General features: G+C 40.4%; 1 protein-coding gene across 2 annotated transcripts in view; it reads right to left on the bottom strand.

Annotated features, from left to right (window-relative positions):
* LOC123999461 (transmembrane protein 132E-like) overlaps positions 1 to 20,158 on the bottom strand; it is a 387,132-nt gene that overhangs the window by 16,020 nt on the left and 350,954 nt on the right. For both annotated transcript variants that reach the window (XM_046305286.1, XM_046305285.1), the window contains exons 6-8: positions 16,024 to 16,229; positions 13,464 to 13,743; positions 4,570 to 4,764 (exon numbers count right to left, since the gene is read on the bottom strand). In XM_046305286.1, the coding sequence (XP_046161242.1) occupies positions 4,570 to 4,764; positions 13,464 to 13,743; positions 16,024 to 16,229 (681 nt within the window). The remainder of the gene's footprint in view (positions 1 to 4,569; positions 4,765 to 13,463; positions 13,744 to 16,023; positions 16,230 to 20,158) is intronic.

The following is a 20,158-nucleotide window of genomic DNA, read 5'->3' as shown; positions in this document are numbered from 1 at the left end:
GTGCCCAAATTAAGCTGCCCGTAAAAGCTAGAATATGAGTATAATTAGTATATTTGGATAGAAAACACTCTGACGTTTCTAAAACTGTTTGAATGATGTCTGTGAGTATAACAGAACTCATATGGCAGGCAAAAACCTTAGATTTCACACTTCCTGGTTGGATTTTTCTGAGGTTTGTAGTCTTTCAACTCAGCCCCCATTGAGATACAGGGTGATATTAGTTATGTTTCACTTCCCAAGGCTTCCACTAGATGTCAACAGTATTTAGAACCTATTTTGAGGTTTCTACTCCAAAGGAGGGGCTCAAAAGGGCTCTTTGCGTGAGTGGTTTGGCAGAGTGCCACAGCCTCGGTCTGGCGCGCTCACGTGAAGGTAGCTACTTTCCACTTCATTTGTACAGACAAAGGAATTGTCCGGTTGGAACATTAATGAAGTTTTATGTTAAAAACATCCTAAAGATTGATTCCATACTTAGGTTGGCATGTTTCTACGGGCTGTAACGGAGCTTTTTGAACTTTTTGTCCGACGTTCGGCACGACCTGAACGCGCTTTTGGATTTATTTACCAAACGCCCTAACAAAAGAAGATATTTGGACATAACTGATGGACATTATCGAAACAAATCAAACATTTATCGTGGAACTGGGATTCCTGGGAGTGCATTCTGATGAAGATCATCAAAGGTAAGTAAATATTTAAAATGCTATTTCTGAGTAATGTTGATTACCCAATATTGCGGGTATCTTTTTGGCTACTTTGTTGCCTAAAGGTTGTACTCAGATTATTGCATGGTTTGCTTTCTCCATAAAGGTTTTTTGAAATCTGACACAGCAGTTGCATTAACCTTTTGTGACTAGGGGGCAGTATTTTCATTTTTTAATAAAAATGGAGATATTTTGTCAGGACAAGATGCTAGAATATGCATATAATTGACAGCTTAGGATAGAAAACACTAACGTTTCCAAAACTGTAAAAATATTGTCTGTGAGTATAACAGAACTGATGTTGCAGGCGAAAGCCTGAGAAAAATCCAATCCGGAAGTGCCTCATGTTTTGAAAGCTCTGCGTTCCAATGTGTCCCTATTGAGCAGTGAATGGGCTATCAACCAGATTACTCTTTCTCCGTATTCCCGAAGGTGTCTACAGCATTGTGACGTAGTTTTACGCATTTATGTTGAAGAATACCCGTAGGCGGTTACATTGCGCAAGTGGTCACCTGATGCTCCCAGAGAGATTCTCGCGTAAAATACAGAGGTAGCCATTACTCCAATCGGTCCTACTGAAAACCTAATTGTCCCGACGGATATATTATCGAATAGATATTTGAAAAACACCTTGAGGATTGATTATAAACAACGTTTGCCATGTTTTTGTCGATATTATGGAGATAATTTGGAATATTTTTTGCCGTTTTCGTGACTGCAATTTCCTGGGCAAACGTGAAGAACAAACGGAGCTATTTCACCTACAAAATCAAATTAAAATTAATTTGATTGCTTTTCTGATTTCCGAGACCAAGTTACCTGCTGCTAGCTGGACAAAATGCTATGCTAGGCTATCGATAAACTTACACAAATGCTTGTCTAGCTTTGGCTGTAAAGCATATTTTGAACATCTGAGATGACAAGTTGATTAACAAAAGGCTAAGCTGTGTCTCATTATATTTCACTTGTGATTTTCATGAATAGGAATATTTTGTAGTAATATTTATGTCCGTTGCGTTATGCTAATTAGTGTCAGATGATGACAACGGTCCCGTTCACAGGATGGGGTGTCACTAGAGGTTAAGGAGAAGTTTATCTAAAGTTCCATGTATAATAGTCGTATCTTTATCAATGTTTATTATGAGTATTTCTGTAAATTGATGTAGCTCTCTGCAATATCACCGCATGTTTTAGAACTACTGAATGTAATGCACCAATTTATATAAATATGAACTTTATCAAACAAAACATACATGTATTGTGTAACATGAAGTCCTATGAGTGCCATCTGATGAAGATCATCAAAGGTTAGTGATTAATTTGATCTCTATTTCTGCTTTTTGTGACTCTTCTCTTTGGCTGGAAAAAAATGGCTGTGTTTTTCTGTGGCTTGATGGTGACCTAACAATTGTTTGTGATGCTTTTGCTGTAAATCCTTTTTGAAATGAGACACTGTGGCTGGATTAATGAGAATTATATCTTTAAAATGGTGTAAAATACTTGTATGCTTGAGGAATTTTAATGAGATTTTTGGTGTTTTGAATTTGGCGCCCTGCACTTTAACTGGATGTTGCGGGGTGGGTTCCGCTAGCGGAACGGGATTCCGCAGTCCTAGACAGGTTAATGCGTTTGAGCCAATCAGTTGTGTTGTGACAAGGTAGGGGTGGTATACATAAGATAGCCCTATTTTGTAAAATACCAAGCCCATATTATGGCAAGAACAGGTCAAATAAGCAAAGACAAATAACAGTCCATCATTACTTTAGGACATGAAGGTTAGTCAATATGGAACATTTGAAGAACTCTGAAAGTTTCATCAAGTGCAGTCGCAAAAACCATCAAGTGCCTATAATGAAACTGGCTCTCATGATGACCGCCACATGAAAGGAAGACCCAGAGTTACCTCTGCTGCAGAGGATAAGTTCACTAGAGTTACCAGCCCAAATGAATGCTTCACAGAGTTCAAGTAACAGACACATCTCAACATCAACTGTTTGGAGGAGTCATGGTCAAATTGCTGCAAAGAAACCACTACTAAAAGGACACCAATAAGAAGAAGAGACTTGGCTTGGGCCAAGAAACACGAGCAACCGACATTAGACCGGTGGAAATCTGTCCTTTTGGTCTGATGAGTCCAAATTTGAGATTTTTGGTTCAAACCGCTGTGTCTTCGGAGACACAGAGTAGGTGAACGGATGATCTCCACATGTGTGGTTACCACCGAGGAAGTTGATGGTGTGGTGGTGCTTTGCTGGTGACACTGTCTGTGATTTATTTAGAATTCAAGGTACACTTAACCAGCAAAGCTACCACAGCCTTCTACAGCTCCAGGCTGTGTACAGGCTATTTGACCAAGAAGGAGAGTGATAGTGTGCTGCATCAGATGACCTGGCCTCCACAATCACCTGACCTCAACCCAATTGAGATGGTTCGGGATGAGTTTGACTGCAGAGTGAAGGAAAAGCAGCCAACAAGTGCTCAGCATATGTGGGAACTACGTCAAGACTGTTGGAAAAACATTCCAGTTGAAGCTGGTTGAGAGAATGCCAAGAGTGTGCAAAGCTGTCATCAAGGCAAAGGTTGGCTATTTGAAGAATCTCAAATATAAATTATATTTTGATTTGTTCAAAACTTTTTTGGTTACTACATGATTCTATGTGTTATTTCATAGTTTTGATGCCTTCAATAATATTCTACAATGTAGAAAATAGTACAAATAAAGAAAAACCCTTTAATGAGTAGGTGTGTCCAAACTTTTCACTGGTACTATAGCTCAATTATCCTTTTACCCCTGCACATCGACTAGGTACTGGTAACCCGTGTATATAGCCAAGTTATCGTTACTCATTGTGTATGTATTCCGCATGTTATTATCTTGCTATTATTTTTCTATTTTTCTCTCTGGATTGTTGGGAAGTGCCCTTAAGTCAGCATTTCACTGTTAGTCTACACTTGTTTTTTACGAAGCATGTGACAAATAACATTTGATTTGATATCTGTATGTAACGGCTAGCATATACATTTCCTTCGCTTTAAATAGGCAAATTACATTATGTACTGTACTCAGTTTAATAAACTGAACATCCTTTAGTTGTTTTCCTTGAACTTATCTATACAATGGTCTTCATCAGGACGTAGAACGGCATGAGGCGAAAGTCAAGGCTATAACTGTGGTTGACAAACTTACTATCCCGACACGCACGTACGATGTATGATTTTCATATATGATATATAATATAGTCGTTCACTAAGGAACATTCATAAAGACCCGCTGTACAACCCACTCCAAATAATGGCGGTGCTCAAACTGAAATACTTTGAGAAAATAAATAGGAATGAAAATAATGTCCTCTTGACACCAATTCGTTAAAATATGGTTTAAATGGCTTTCAATGTAAAGAGGTACTATATAGTGAGAGAAATTGCTACAGTACAGTGTTATGTTCGCTGGAGTGAACTTCCTCTAAAGTTGTGTGAAGTCATGTCCTGGCACAGTCAGACACTTACCATGGCAATGCCATCTGTAATTTCAGGCAGCTAATTTGACAATGCTTATCATTTTGACCTGACAATTTCTTCTGTCATTGAGTATCTTTGAAGGCCAAAAAAAAGTGGGTCTGTACATTGAATAAGAGCTTTTGGTTCTATGAGTCAGGCAGTTGCTGTGGTGTTCTATTATCACCATCAAAAGACGTGAAGCTGAATATGTACCTTGGTGAAAATAAACTCACCTATACTCACCTGAGTACCAAACAATATGATGACAGGTGGCTTATGTATATAAACATACACTTACTGACATCCACACATAAACTTAATGACATCCACACGTATCATCTTATCTATTAATATATTAGTATAGTACCTGCTTTGGTGCAGTAAGTGTCTGCAGGCCAGTTGCCTTGGCAACCATAGTGTGACTGTTGCCAGGGCTGGGCTGTATTGACAGAGCAAGTCCGGAGATAGCATGGACGCGAAGTTCCAAGATGGAGACTTTCTCGTCAGTGACGGAAAATAGCGTCTCTCCCAACATGGCCTCCACGGCGAGTGGAGACTCCACCTGCAAACAACAAGAGACCATTTGACTGTCACACCAATCATGTTGTGTCATGACAAATAGAAATTTCAGGCAAGTGGGATGGCATGCATGCATGGGTCTGTCTATGCTTCCGTCTTTCTGTCTGTCTTGTGTGTGTGATATATAAGTCAATTGAGCCAAAACATACACACAGGAGACCGGATGATGACCATGCTGCCATTAACAGGCTCCCAGGGCTCGAAAATAATCCACACTCGACTTTCTCTCCAATGGCTGGTTAGCAAAAAGCGTTTGAATTCATAGGATGGCCTCAGGGCACAAATACAAAATAAAAACCCCACCCGTCTCGAGCTAATCATGGAGCCTTTTGGGGAAAACTGGCAATTGGCTTTTCTCATTATCCAAATAGCTTATTCACCTTTTGTTCATTACATTTTTCATTTAATCAAGGTCTCTTTTACAGATGAGCAAACAAACACATTCTTCAGAAAAAAGGTCCTCAATCAGTCATCTGAATTGCCCTAGAGGCACAAATCATCACATTTTTGAGAGCTTGGGAAATTATTCCATAAGTAAGGTGCAAAAAAACTAAAAGCAGATTTACCTAACTCAGTAGAAATTGAAGGGATCTCCAGAGTTAGCCATCTCTGAGACCACGTCTGGTAGCTCGTACGTCCGTATGTTAACAATGAAGTAAGGTACGGCAGAAGTTGTGCAAGAGGGCTTTATAACCAAAAGGAGTGCAATGCATCGATCTACAAGACTTTCTGATACAGAATGCAGTGATGTGTACTGAACCTTTCGCCCGCTATAAAGCGTAGTGCGCTATGATAAACTGCATCCAATGGCTTCACTATAATGGCAACTGCCTTCATATAGATGATATTGCCATAATCTATAACTGATATGAATGTTGACTGAATGAGTTGCTTTCTGCTATCCAACTGGCAGCCTGCCCGTGATATTATTTGTGTCGTCGCCCCCCCCCCTCAGCAAAACATGAATTTACATTTTGTTTTAAATAAAGTACATTTTAAGGCCAGCCTTTTCAAAGTGTGGACTGTACATATTGTATCTAGGTCAAAGCTAATGCAAAACAAAATGTGACTCATACCACACATACAGTACATAGGTCATAGGTTAGGATGCACTTCTCCTGTACTAACAACCATTATCAAGTGTTCCCTCACTCCGTCACAAGTGTGGCGTTGATAGAAATGGGTGTTATAAGTGCACCTTAACAATGTCTTTGGTTGTGTCCCAAATGGCACCCTATTCCCTATAAAGTTCATTGTTTTTTGTTTTATGGGCCCTAGTGAAAAGGATTGTACTAAATAGGGAATAGGGTACCATTTGGAACACAAACCATGGCCCCTGTCTCCTCTATGCCACAGAAAGCTTTTATCTTCGACAAGGAGAACGATAAAACATGTATACAGTGCCTTCAGAAAGTATTCACACCCATTGACTTTTCCCACATTTTGTTTTTTTTTACAGCCTGAATTGTAAATTGAGTTTTTTTGTCACCGGCCTACACACAATACAGCATAATGTCAAAGTGTAATTATGTTTTAGCAATTTTTACAAATTAATTAAAAATGAATAACTGAAATGTCTTGAGTCAAAAAGTATTCAACCTCTTTGTTATGTGTTAAACAAGTCACATGATTAGTTGCATGGACTCACTCTGTGTTTAATAATAGTGTTAACAAGATTTTTGAATGACCTACTTATCTCTGTACCCCACACATACAAGGTCCCTCAGTCGAGCAGTGAATTTCAAACACAGATTCAACCACAAAGACCAAGGAGGTTTTCCAATGCATCGCAAAGAAGAGCGCCTATTGGTAGATGGGTACAATTTTTTTTAAATCAGACATTGGATATCTCTTTGATCATGGTGAAGTTAATGATGACACTTTGGACGTTGTATCAATACACCCAGTCACTACAAAGATAAAGGCGTCCTTATTAACTTAGTTGCCGGAGAGGAACGAAAGTGCTCAGGGATTTAACCATGAAGCCAATGGGGACTTTAAAACAACAACATTGAAGTTACTTAACAATATTAACCTAAATGACAGAGTGAAAAGAAGGAAGCCTGAAGAGCATTAAAAAAAATTCTAAAACATGTTTCCTGTTTGTAATACAAACCTTGGGGCAAATCCAACACAACGTATCACTGAGTACCACTAGGATTAGGTAGTTTTTAAGGACAAAAAAGCACAGACAAAATCCTACAGGAGACAAATTCACCTTCCGGCAGGACAATAACCTAAAAAGCAAGACCAAATATATACTGGAGTTGAAGGTTCCTGAGTGGCCTAGTTACAGTTTCTTAAATCTATGGCAAGACTTGAAAATGGCTGTCTAGCAATAATCAACAACCAACTTGACAGAGCTTTTTAAATATTGTACAATCCAGGTTTTCAAAGCACTTAGAGACTTACCCAGAAATACTCACAGCTATAATTGCTGTCGGGTGATTCTAACATGTATTGACTCAGGGCTGTGAATACTTATATAAATTAGATATTTCTGCATTTCATTTTCAATACATTTGCAAAAATGTTGAGTATTGCGTGTTCATTTTGAATACAGGCTATAACACAACAAAATGTGGAATAAGTCAAGGGGTATGAACACTTTCTGAAGGCACTGTATACAGTATACACTACATAATCAAAGGTATGTGGACACCGGCTCGTCAAAGATCTCATTCCAAAATCATTGGCATTAAATATGGAGTTGGTCCCCTCTTTGTTGCTATAACAGCCTCCAATCTTTTGTGAAGGATTTCCACTAGGGCCCCCGAGTGGCGCAGCTGTCTAAGGCACTGCATCTCAGTGCTTGAGGGGTCACGACAGACATCCTGGTTCGAATCCAGGCTATATCACAACCGGCCGTGATTGGGAGACCCATAGGGCGGCTCACAATTGTCCCAGCGTCGTCCGCGTTTGTTCTGACTTGCCTCGTTCAATAAAGGTTCAATTAAAAATATATATAATTATGTTTGGAACATTGCAGCGGGGACTTGCTTCCATTCAACCACCATTAGTGAGGTCGGCACTGATGTTGGGCGATTAGGACAGACTCGCATTCGGCGTCCCAAAGGTGTCCAATGGGGTTGAGGTCAGAGCTCTGTGCAAGCCAGTCAAGCCAGTCAGTTCTTCCCCATCGCTCTCGACAAACCCTAAAGGGAGAGCATACTATACAAGGAAATCCTCAAAGCTGCTAATGAGAACCTTGACGACCGTGTACCTAGCCGGTGGGGATTCCAGTGGGGTGCCCCCACCCAGGCAGTGGCAGTGCTGGCAACACTAGCTGCAGTAACCCATGGGGAGGGGTTTACACTTGGACATTCAGAGAGGGGGTATATTATTGTGACTCTGGTGGCACAAAATCAAAAGTCTGACTGCTTGGGAATACGGTTTGTGAGTGTTTCAGGAAAAGGTGTACATTTGACCTCCATCATCTAGGATGTGACAATGGTTAATAAAATCTCTCAATTTTTGCCCATTTCTTTTTTGCGCGGTATTGCAGGTCTTCTCATGCAGCTGCAACAGTAAGTGCATTTGTAAATCAGGACCTTTCTTGAGTTGGGCTCTGGGATGGTGCAACTGTTGAGAATGGGAGTTTATGGTTGTGTGGGGGGAAAGGGTTGAGTGTGTGTGGGTGTATGTGTGTATCCCACAACTGTTGTGAAGGAGTAAAAGATGTTAGGTACAATAGAGGATGATCCAGAGCTATATATAATACAAATCGAGGTGAGGGCGATGGAAATGCATTTGGCAGTTGATCTACTTCAATTCGGTAAATGGCACTGTGTGCTCTTTTCGAAGGATGGATCCCAGTCTGTTCAGGGCTATGGAATGCGGGGGGTCGGAGGTGGTGTTCAGGGCAATGGGATGACAGCCCAGCTCGGGATGAGGAGGGCTTTTAGCAGGTGGAATAGTGGGGACAATTGGAGGTTTACTTAGTAGCAATGTAAATATCATGGTACAGCTACAGTATATAGACACTCAATCATCATGTTACTTTTTAATGGTACGTTTACAAACATATATTTTGATAAATTGAATTGAAAGTTGTGTCTCATTATGGTAAGTGGTGAAATAAGTATAGCCAGTTACAATTGTAATGGCCTCGCAGATAATAAGAAAAGACGATCAGTATTTACCTGGCTAAAAGAGAAGGAATATAATATATATTATTTACAGGAAACCCATTCATCAAGAAATATATTTCTCCCATGGGCAAAGACATTCAAAAGGGGTGATGGTTTTAATTAACAGTAATTTTGAACCAAATGTGCAAATTGTCCAACCAGATTATCAAGGTAGATGGATTATTGTAAATATGTTATTGGACAATAAACAGATATGGCTTATTAACCTATACGGTCCGAATAATGATGATCCAAGCTTCTTTGAAAATATATATAAGAATTTATCAACTCTACAAGCAACACTAGACTATTATTATGGTGGGAGATTTTAATATGGTCTTAAATACCTCTATGGACCGGACAGGAAATCACACTACAAACTATCACCCTCAGGCATTTAAGGAAATCATGAATGTCATGGATATATTGGAATTAGTGGATATATGGAGACTTAAATACCCTGACCTAGTGAGATATACATGGCGGAGGCTTCATCAAGCTAGTCGTCTTGACTACTTTCTTATGCCATTCTCTCTGGCACCAAAAATTTTAAAAGTGTTGATAGGGGACAGAATGCGGTCGGCTCATCACATAATTGGCATATATATTACTCTTACCGAATTTCCACGTGGGCGAGGATATTAGAAATTTAATCAAAGCCTACTAGATGATAAATTGTTTAGATCTAGGACAGAAGAATTTACAACAGACTTTTTCAGACATAACATAGGTACAGCAGATCCCCTTATTGTATGGGACACGTTTAAGTGTGCCTTTAGAGGCCATGGGATTCAGTACTCATCAATAAAACAAAAGCAATTTAGATCAAAAGAGTCCATATTAACCAAGGAAATTGAAGGACTAACAGTACATTTAGATAGCAATAAAAACGGTATCATAGAGGCACAGAATAATTTAGAGGGGGAAAAAAAGAAACGGAGGAACTTATTCAAGAAAGATCCAGTGTTATAGATTATGAAAATAAAGCGAACTGGATGGAATATGGGGAACAATGCACCAGATTCTTTTTCAATCTTGAAATGCTACCAATTTTTTTTTATTAAAACTTGTTACAAATGATGGAGTCACGCATGATTCACCAAATTATATTTTGAAAGAGGAAGTAAAGTACTTTAAGAATCGGCATATCTATTTATTATTGCCATTGAAATGTTAGCTGTTAAGATTAGGTCAAACAATAATATTAAGGAATTAGAAATCCGTGGCTTAAAAACTAAGGTGTCATTGTACGCTGATGATTCATGTTTTCTTTTAAAACCACAATTAGAGTCTCTCCACAGCCTCATAGAGGATCTAGATACTTTTGCTCTTCTCTCTGGATTAAAACCAAATTATGATAAGTGTACTATATTAAGTATTGGATCACTAAAAAATGCACGCCCAATTTTTCAGTTTTTGATTTGTTAAAAAAGTTCCACTTCATGATTGTGTCCCACTTGTTGTTGATTCTTCACAAAAAAATACAGTTTTATATCTTTATGTTTGAAGCCTGAAATGTGGCAAAAGGTCGCAAAGTTCAAGGGGGCCGAATACTTTCGCAAGGCACTGTATACTTAAATCCAAACTGCTTCTCTAGTAAATTGGTACGAATGTCTCATCCTGTGTTCAAGAAGGGCCCATTTCCCTTTATTCAGATTACACCGGCCCACTTTCGATTGTTTGAAAAGGAAAATAATCTCCAAAATATCTTTATTTTTTAAACAAGCCTTAGAAAGTTGGTTGCAATTTCAGTTTAATCCACCTGAAAAGACAGAACAAATAATACAACAAATATTGTGGTTAAATTCAAATATACTAATTGATTAAAAAAAACTATTTTTCGAAGAAATGTTTAAAAAATGTATAATTTTTGTGAATGATGTCATAAATAGGACTGGTGGAGTTATGTCACACATGCAGCTAACACAGACATATGGAAATGTCTGCTCTACCCAAAATTACCACCAATTGCAGCATTACCACAAAAATGGAAGAGGCAAGTAGAAGGGGAAAAAAGTAAGGAACTTGTATATCGGCCCTGTATTAAAGAACATATGGTTAAAGAAATGGTTAAAGAAAAGTGTAATAAATAAAAACATATAACAATTTAATGTAAGGACCAAAAAACTGACAGCTGTGCCATATAAATTGCAAAATAGTTGGGAAGAGATTTTCGATGTACCCATACCATGGCACATGGTTTATGAATTGACACGCAAAACAACGCCGGATGCAAAACTTCAAATTTTTCAATTTAAATTACTGCACAAAATTCTTGCAACTAATAGAATGTTATACTTCCAGAGGCAGTTTGGAACTCAGGAATGAGTGTTTCAACCGAGAATAGATCATTTTTACGCGCTACGCACTTCAGTACTTGCCGGTCCTGTTCTGTGAGCTTGTGTGGCCCACCACGTCGCGACTGAGCCGTTGTTGCTCCTAGACGTTTCCACTTCCCAATAACAGCACTTACAATTGACTGGGGCAGCTCTAGCAGGACAGAAATTTGACGAACTGACTTGTTGGAAAGGTGGCATCCAATGAGGGTGTCCTGTTGAAAGTCACTTAGCTTTTCAGTAAGACCATCTACTGGCAATGTTTGTCTATGGAGATTGCATGGTGGTGTGCTCAATTTTATACCCTTCAGCAACGGGTGTTGCTGAAATAGCCAATCCACTCATTTGAAGGGGTGTCCACATACTTGTGTATATATAGTGTATATCGACTAATTGTGTGATTAAGTAATGACTCTCACAACTGTGTAAACAATACAAAATTGGACTCTTACACCCTTTGTAGTGCCGTACTTTTAGCCAAAGAAATAATTAGCTTTCCAAAAAAGAGAGAAGGAAGAATGGTGGGGAAGGCCGACCTTTAATTCGGGGTTCACAGCAAACTTGTGAAACCTATTGTTATTCTTAGATATCAAATTACTCAAACCCTCATATCTGACACCCCATTTGACCTAAAGACATGGAACTTTGTATGTAGGTGTCTTTCCTCATATGTCCAAATAAGACTAAATTTGATATGCAGGCCCATGGTACATCTCTTAGTTGGTTAAAAGATGGCTGATAGCTTTTATGCATCCATTTAAATCCTTTGTAAATCCACTTCATAATGGCCTATCAACTTGAAACGTTATAGGGTCATCAAATACATTACCATGATTAACCATGTTAAGTTTGGCATTGACAACTTAAAAAAAGAAAGAAACTATTCTGCCCAACAAAGGCAAAACGTAGCAACTACATATTATTTCTTCTTCCGGAAAAATCTGACTTAAAAGTAAATGGATTCTATTAAAATGTAATATGTTTCAAGTTGAACTGTAATTTGTTTGTATCCTGTGTAGTGAATGATTCGTTTAGGCTATGAAACTGTGTGTATGCTAATTTAGAAACCATGACCTAATCAGAGAAGAGGAAATTGTATGGGATCAGAGAGCAGGGTCAGGCCCAGAACAGAAGATGGACGAAGTGGGATCTGGCTAAACAAAGAGAGGAGCATGGACATTCCACAGGGGAGCCAGAGGAAAACTCATTGGGGTCATAAAATGTATAGCTGGTGAGGTGACAACTACAAGGGGAGAGTATGAAATGGGTTGTGAACTTTCTAAATGGATGCACTCAGCTGACTGTATCCTTGGAATTAAAGACTTTAAAATTATCTTGGTCTCAATTCCTTATTGCAAAGAGGTTGCAATAGCATTTTCTTTTAAACAAAAGTATTTTTCTGTCTAGACAGACAGCAATTTATGATTCTCCATGATATATTCTGATCAACTGGCTTGATCTTTTTTCAGGAAAATAAATACCACATTAATCAGATAATATACCTGGCCATTACAACAGATCAAATATTTTAGTATAATATTTTTTGCCTTTGTAGAGAAGTATTAACAATTCACGTTTGTTCTAGGCTACTCTTCATTTTCTAGGACAGACAGGTCCAGCAGTCCTTGTGCACTCTAAAATATGCTATAAACTTGAGATCTTTTGATTTCTCCCAGCCTTCTAAACCATTGATCACTCAGGTTGGTAAGGCTGGTAACTGCACAGTGGGAGACTAGACCATATAGAGAACATTCCTATGCACATGAAGCCATCTTTAAAAGGAAGGACGACCACAGACAGATCTCATTCATGATTTAATCCTCTTAGAGCATTCCATTACAAATACGAAATGGGTTTAAGTATTGAGGGAGAGTTATACTTTTCTCGCTTTCACATGTCCAGTTTGTCTAGGTCGGTGTGCATGAAGCAGAACATATCTTGTCTCGCACTCTCCAAGCGCTTCTGCATATTACATCTGCACTTTGGTCAAGTGTGATCCAAGCACTCTACATCAGTGTCAAGTTACTATTAGCCTCTAGGGCTCTAGCCTATAATGCTTTTGAGTGCAAAAACATCAATTAAGAAAAAGAGACCATTGAAAAAAGCTATTTAATTTCTCAGACTTTGGAGACCTAGCCAAGCTTCAGCACAGTGAATACAACTGAAAGAAGCTACTTCACTTTTCAAACTTTGGAGAACTAGCCAAGGTTCAATACCTTCAGTACAGTGGACCCCAGCTCCAGGCCCACCAGCACAGTGCGGTCCACCAGCTCAGCTATCCTGGGGTCGACCACTTTCAGCGAGTCTTGCACCAGGTCGGTCACATCCACCTGCCAGTCGGGCCCCAGCATGGTGATGACCTGGTCGGTGCCCTCGGTGGAGGTGGTGTGGAACTGGGTCAGGACCTTGACCAGGGTGCGCTGGTACTGCAGGGTGCAGCCCCGACTCACTCGCCGGTCGTCCTCGTCGTCATCCACGTCACTGTCTCTGGCGCTCCTGATTGAGAGAGGGGGGGTGACAAATGGTCAATGATGTTCGTATCAATACCGTAACTATGGTCAATATTGTTGCCGGTATCAGTTCCATTACCAGTGTCAATACCATTACCCATGTCAAAACCGTGTCCAGTGTCAAAGTTTACAACAATAAAGGTGAACCACGTAAAATGTATTTGCTTTACTATTTACTAAACAGTTTCAGCAGTTTATCATAACCTTTAATGATGCATGTTTACTTAATATGTTTGTGGAAGATGCTGTAGTGTAGTTAAATCCTGCGTCCTGTTTCAGGAGATTATGTTATTAATTGCTTCTTATCAGTATATAATTAACATCACAGCACTTGATGTGATGAGAGACCCAACACTAATCCATATGGGGGATATTTGTTACAATGTCTGTTCCAATGTGCCCTTCGTGAGGGAAAAATCCTACAACAGAAAACTCCAAAAACCACCAATCAAGCAAGATTTGGACGTGTGCCTTCCATTCTTTCCTCAGCAGTCTGACATGCTGCCGGCATTCCTTAAATGCTATAAAAAAGCTCTCCTCTGTTTCCAAGGGTAATTAATCTTTGCTCTGACTTATCCTTTCAGATAACTTGAGAAGCAGGAGCGACAGCGAGCAGTCAGTGACTGACAAAGCATTTACCATCCATTGATTCCCGGAGCCCGCCTGAATATCAAGCAGGCCTGTCCTGTGTTCCCTAAAAGGTCTGACAATACTCAAACATGTATCACGTCCCCTGGCAGGCTGACGCTAGACATTTTAAGGCTAAAATGTGCTGTTCGCCTGTGTTCCACAGACGAGAGTGTAGACGAGCGTTCAGTTACGACTAGGTGTGTTTCTCTTCATTGAGTATCATGACTCTCGCACAGGTCAGAGAGAGTTTGCCAGGTTGAGGCTGTACCTGGAAATACAATTTTTTCCTCTTTCGTTACCCTTTAATGGATAACAAAGCCAGTCAGCAATGCGCTGGGGGGCATATTGCAAATTAATATTGTAAAACAACTGCAAAAAAATTATATGTAATACACAGTGACGTTTTTTTGTCCATGTTCTGACGACGTCGCAAACATCTGGGTAAGAGCTTAATGTTTTGCCAAAATGGCGTGATGACAATGGGTGATTCCACATTCAAAAATAACCATAAAAAGCCTTCTGCAGTTATGTTTTTTTCCTATTCCCTACAAAATATGAATACATAGCAGTTAATGTAGTTCATGGTTTAGAAAATGTGAAACCCTAGTGGCCTATTTCCCGGACACTGATTAAGACTAGGATTAAGAACCATTCTCGATCGAAAATCTCAATTGAAATAGGTTTTTCAGCTAGATTTAATCAGTGTCTAGGAAACCGGCCCTAAGAACATGCAGTGAATTTAGTGTCAGTCAGACGTAAAATTGGCTTAAAGTCCTGTTTTCAGTCAAACTTCATAGTTTAGTTCAATTATTTAAGAGGGATAAGTGTGATTATTTGAAACCATGGGCTGGCTTAAACTCTAATAAAACATGTGTGCACAGGCAGTAGCTGTGCTAAGATGCCTAAACATTGCTTAGGCAGGATCCCGTCCCTTGAACGACATTGTTGTGGAAAACTCAATCCAAAGATCTAGGCAGTGACTATTTACAGTGTAGTAGTACATCTTTAAACAAGCAGCTGCAAAGGAGATCTGTCTCTGATCAGTCTGGGAAGAACTCGGTTGCATGTCCCTCATATAGGGCGGCAGGTAGCCTAGTGGTTAGAGCATTGGGTCAGTAACCGAAACGTTGCTAGATCCCCGAGCAGACAAGGTAAAAATCTGTCGTTCTGCCCCTGAACAAGGCAGCTAACCCACTGTTCCTAGGCTGTCATTGTAAATAAGAATTTGTTCTTAACTGACTTGCCTAGTTAAATAAAGGTTAAATAAAAAATTAAATAATAAATATAGAAGGATAAAACAATTGATTGATAATACAATCATATTGGATACACACCGGTTTCTTTATACAAGCAACAGTCCCAGAACACAATGGCCTTGTGTTAGGGTGCAGACATAACAGGAGTCTATGAAATGCAGTTCATCTCAGAACAGAGCATAAACCTTGAGAAGTTATAACAGCTCACCGCAAATTCCGCCACCACAACATGTCACATACGACTTAACATATACGATACATGACAGACGGTCAAAACAAGAGTGTGGTAATCTCAAATGTAATTCAAACTCAGTAAAAGAAACATCAGCTCGAAAACAGCAGTGCACTTCATGTTTAGTGTGTGGGCGAGTCCTTCCTACCTGCGGTCAGGAAGAATGGGTACCCTCCAGCCCTTGATGAAGCTCAGGTTGCTGTCGGACAGTTCCACTTGGAGGGGGAGTTTGGGCACCCACACGGTCAGCTCCAGGGGGGCACTGAGGTGCTCATAGCTGAAGATGACCCGGGCATTCATGGAGCCCCGTGTCTCTTTCCCGTTCACAAAAACATAGTCACAATTCATGGACACCTGCGAAAGAGGTGATGAGTCAATAGTGATATGATAATGTATCTGCCATTGATATGGGTGATATAGTACAGTATGGATGCAGGAGTGGCGTCAACCACCTACAGTGCATTCGGAAAGTATTCAGACCTCTTGACTTTTTCGACATTTTGTAACGTTACAGCCTTATTCTAAAATTGCTAAATTATATATAATGACGAAGCGAAAACAGGTTTTTCATAATGTTTGCAAATGTATTACTAATAAAAACTGAAATACCTTATTTACATAAGTATTCAGACCCTTGACCATGAGACCCGAAATTGAGCACAGGTGCATCCTTTTTCCATTGATAATCCTTGAGATGTTTCTACAACTTTATTGGAGTCCACCTGTGGTAAATTCAATTGATTGGACATGATTTGGAAAGGCACCACCTGTGTCTACAAAGTCCCACAGTTGACAGGGCATGTCAGAGCAAAAACCAAACCATGAGGTCGAAGGAATTGTCCGTAAAGCTCTGGGACACGATTGTGTTGAGGCACAGATCTGGAGAAGGGCACCAACAAAATGTCTGCAGCATTGAACGTCCCCAAGAACACTGTGGCCTCCGTCATTCTTAAATGGTTTTGGAACAATCAAGACTCTTCCTAGAGCTGGTCGCCTGGCCAAACTGAGCATACGGGGGAGAAGGGCCTTGGACAGGAAGGTGACCAAGAACCCAATGGTCACTCTGACAGAGCTCCAGAGTTCCTCTGTGGAGATGGGAGAACCTTCTAGAAGGACAACCTGCAGCACTCCACCAATCAGGCCTTTATGATAGAGTGGCCAAACGGACCTCAGACTGGGGCGAAGGTTCACCTCCTAACAGACTACAACCCTCAGCTCACAGCCAAGACAATGCACGTGTGGCTTCGGGACAAGTCTCTGAATGTCCTTGAGTGGCCTAGCCAGAACTTCAACCCAATCAAACATCTCTGGAGAGACCTAAAAACAACTGTGCAGCAACGCTCCCCATCCAACCTGACAAAGCTTGAGAGGATCTGCAGAGAAGAATGGGAGAAACTACCCAAATACAGCTGTGCCAAGCTTGCAACGTCATACCCAAAAGACTTGAGGGTGTAATTGCTGCCAAATGTGCTTCAACAAAGTACTGAGTAAAGGGTCTGAATACTTATGTAAATGTGATCAGTTTTTTATTGTTAATACATTTGTAAAAACGTCTAAAAACCAGCTGAAGGAAATAGGGAGTACACATATTCCTTTTTTCCGCTTACAGAGTATGTGCAATGTGTACTATTTTTAGGTCGCAGTAATCCTCCTTTGTGAACATTCCAATATTTTGCCACGAGGGGCTGTATTTTTGTAATTAGAAATATCTGAGAACACAGTATAAACAACACTACTTGAGGGTTTTCTCCAATCTAATTTGCGTCTCTTGTTGAGTGGAAGAATTGGCTCTTAAGTACAACCTACTCAAAGCCTTTAAAAATCATTCATGGGGTGCATGCTCCCCCACTCCAACCCCACTCATCCCACCCACCACTATTTTCTGTGTTATGATCTACACACAATTATGTGGAGACACACTGCATAATATACTAACACAAGCTTTCAGGCAACAGATAATTCATAGAATATGAAAGGTTAATACACCAGGCACCCACAAAATGTATTTTTTATCCAGCAGTCATTTGGCACAGAATTTCTCATAAATACCCATCCCTTAAATACTAAAATATTTACTGTAATAAATAGCAAGGTTTGCTTTTGCTTTTGGGATACCATCAATGATTTATCTGGCAGTCGGAGGCAGCTGACACTAATCAAAGGAGCTAATCTCGTACAAATGGAGGTTGGGATCGCCCAGTCTTCTCAGTTCTGGGGATTCATCATATTGGGGGGACTGGGTAATAAAATACCCAGTTCATCCAGACAGGCCTCTCCACTCTGCAATCCATACAAGCCGGGTCGGAAGCCTTCAGCGAGAGTAAAGTATTTATCTTTCTTTCCCTTTTTCTGATCATTGGCGTATTCAGATCTACTATGAGACTTTGGCATCTTAAGCCACCTTTGTGTGAATAGGGATTTCAGGATTATATTTGTCTGCCGGAGATCTAGGATGACGGTTGGAATCAGCGTAATAGACTTTTGGCTGAATTATGACAATTAGGTTATTGCTTGCCAGAAGGGCCAAGCACAGACCTTTCAGGGGCAGGTGCTCTGCCACACACAAAATTTAAGCAAGTTAGTACACAGTGCTTCACTCTTTTTCCTGATTGACATCAGAAAAAGTGTGTGGGCTATCAGCTGATCATTGATGTTGATGATTGATGCAAATATGCTAGTTACAGGTGTAGGATCTTAATTGGAGCCAGTTTGCTAAAATAAGACATTTTTGTTAGGGCAAATCAACTCTGACATTTTAAAGTGGGAAATTACAAACTTAAGAAGCCTTTTTAAACCTTGAAAACACTACACAGAGTTTGCATTTCCTGCTCTGCACTAGAATTCTCAGTAAGAGTGATCAAATTAAGATACGACATCTGAAAAAGGGATGGAGTTGGATCGGAGGGTCATTGATGCAGTCGCTACTCTCTATGTCAGCCAACCAGACTGAATATTGATGATGATGTAGGTTAAATCAAGCGTTATCAAGTGTTAATAAAATGTTATGATGCTGTGGCAGTACACACTCGACCGATGACCACATCTCTCAAGCCATATGCCTTTTTGGATACCGGGTAAGCGCAATCGTCATACAGGGCAGACTTGGAAAAAGGCGCAACTGAGCTCTGTACAGGGCAGATCAACAGGTGCAACCAACGGATGGGGTGGGGGGTGGTGAACTTGACAAAGTTACAACGAATTGCGGCGGGCAGTGGGTTCCGAACAACAATGAGAAACCTTTATACAAAAAAGTTTTTAGGGGAAAATTATACCCCCACCCAAAAGGACACTTTGGAGACTGGGAGGGAAAAGGGGCATGTGTCTGCACTGTACAGAGCAAAGGACATACCTGCACCCCCACCCACAGACAGATAAGGTACAGTCATCCTCTGCACCAAAACCACCACAGTGCACCCTCCACACCTGTGACCTACCACTCTAGGCATCCACTTCGCTATAATGCTAACCCCAGCCTCCCTATCACTCACTTTGCTGATACGCCCTCGCTAACTGCACTAACCCAAACTATCCCAGCTCCTGCAGGCAGCTAATAAACTTGTATGGCTAATTGTGAGTCAAAAGCTGTTAACGACTACAGGCGTCAGAAGGCCAGCGGGGGTCCGTGAAAGTGATCTAATGCACGGAGCTGCGAGCTGCCGTCGCTACTCAGCCCTCTAATATTCTGTGACACCTTCCATGGTGCAGGGCAAAGAAAGACAGCGCGGGCACTGCCCACTATGGTGGCATCCAGGCATCCGGTTTAAACCCACAAGCAGAGATGCAGGATCAAAAAGGATCACCACCCGCCCGCAGCACTGTATATCCACTTCGTTGAGGCGCATGCATGTGGAAAACAGAAGGTTGGTGGGGTGACCTGATAGTGCTTATTCTACTGACTAATGCGTATGGATCTAATGAGAAACAATGATCACCATTTAGTGATGCACATCCCATGCTGGCCAGCCTCTGCTCACACTCTTAACTTCAACATGTGCCTCCAAACAGCATTTAGGCCTGTAATGAGTTCCGTTTGATCGCATGAGCTGTTTCAATGTATGACAATAACTCATGCAGACTGTAGGCCTATCAATACCACCTGTTTGGTTCCTGGAGGCACAGTATATGGCAAAATAAAACATAACCTGGTCAGTGTTCATTAGGACACAAAATAAAAATACTTTAGAATGTTTTGCAAAATTAAAACAAAAAAAAGTGTTTCCTGGTGGTGGTATTCGACGAGTACAAGTAGTCCTTCTCTGTTTCAGTTTGGTTATTTCCGTTTG

This window comes from Oncorhynchus gorbuscha, linkage group LG16, assembly GCF_021184085.1.
Source record: "Oncorhynchus gorbuscha isolate QuinsamMale2020 ecotype Even-year linkage group LG16, OgorEven_v1.0, whole genome shotgun sequence".
Lineage (NCBI taxonomy): Eukaryota > Metazoa > Chordata > Actinopteri > Salmoniformes > Salmonidae > Oncorhynchus > Oncorhynchus gorbuscha.
Note: the sequence above shows the minus strand (reverse complement) of the source record. Positions and strands in the feature narration are given on the sequence as shown.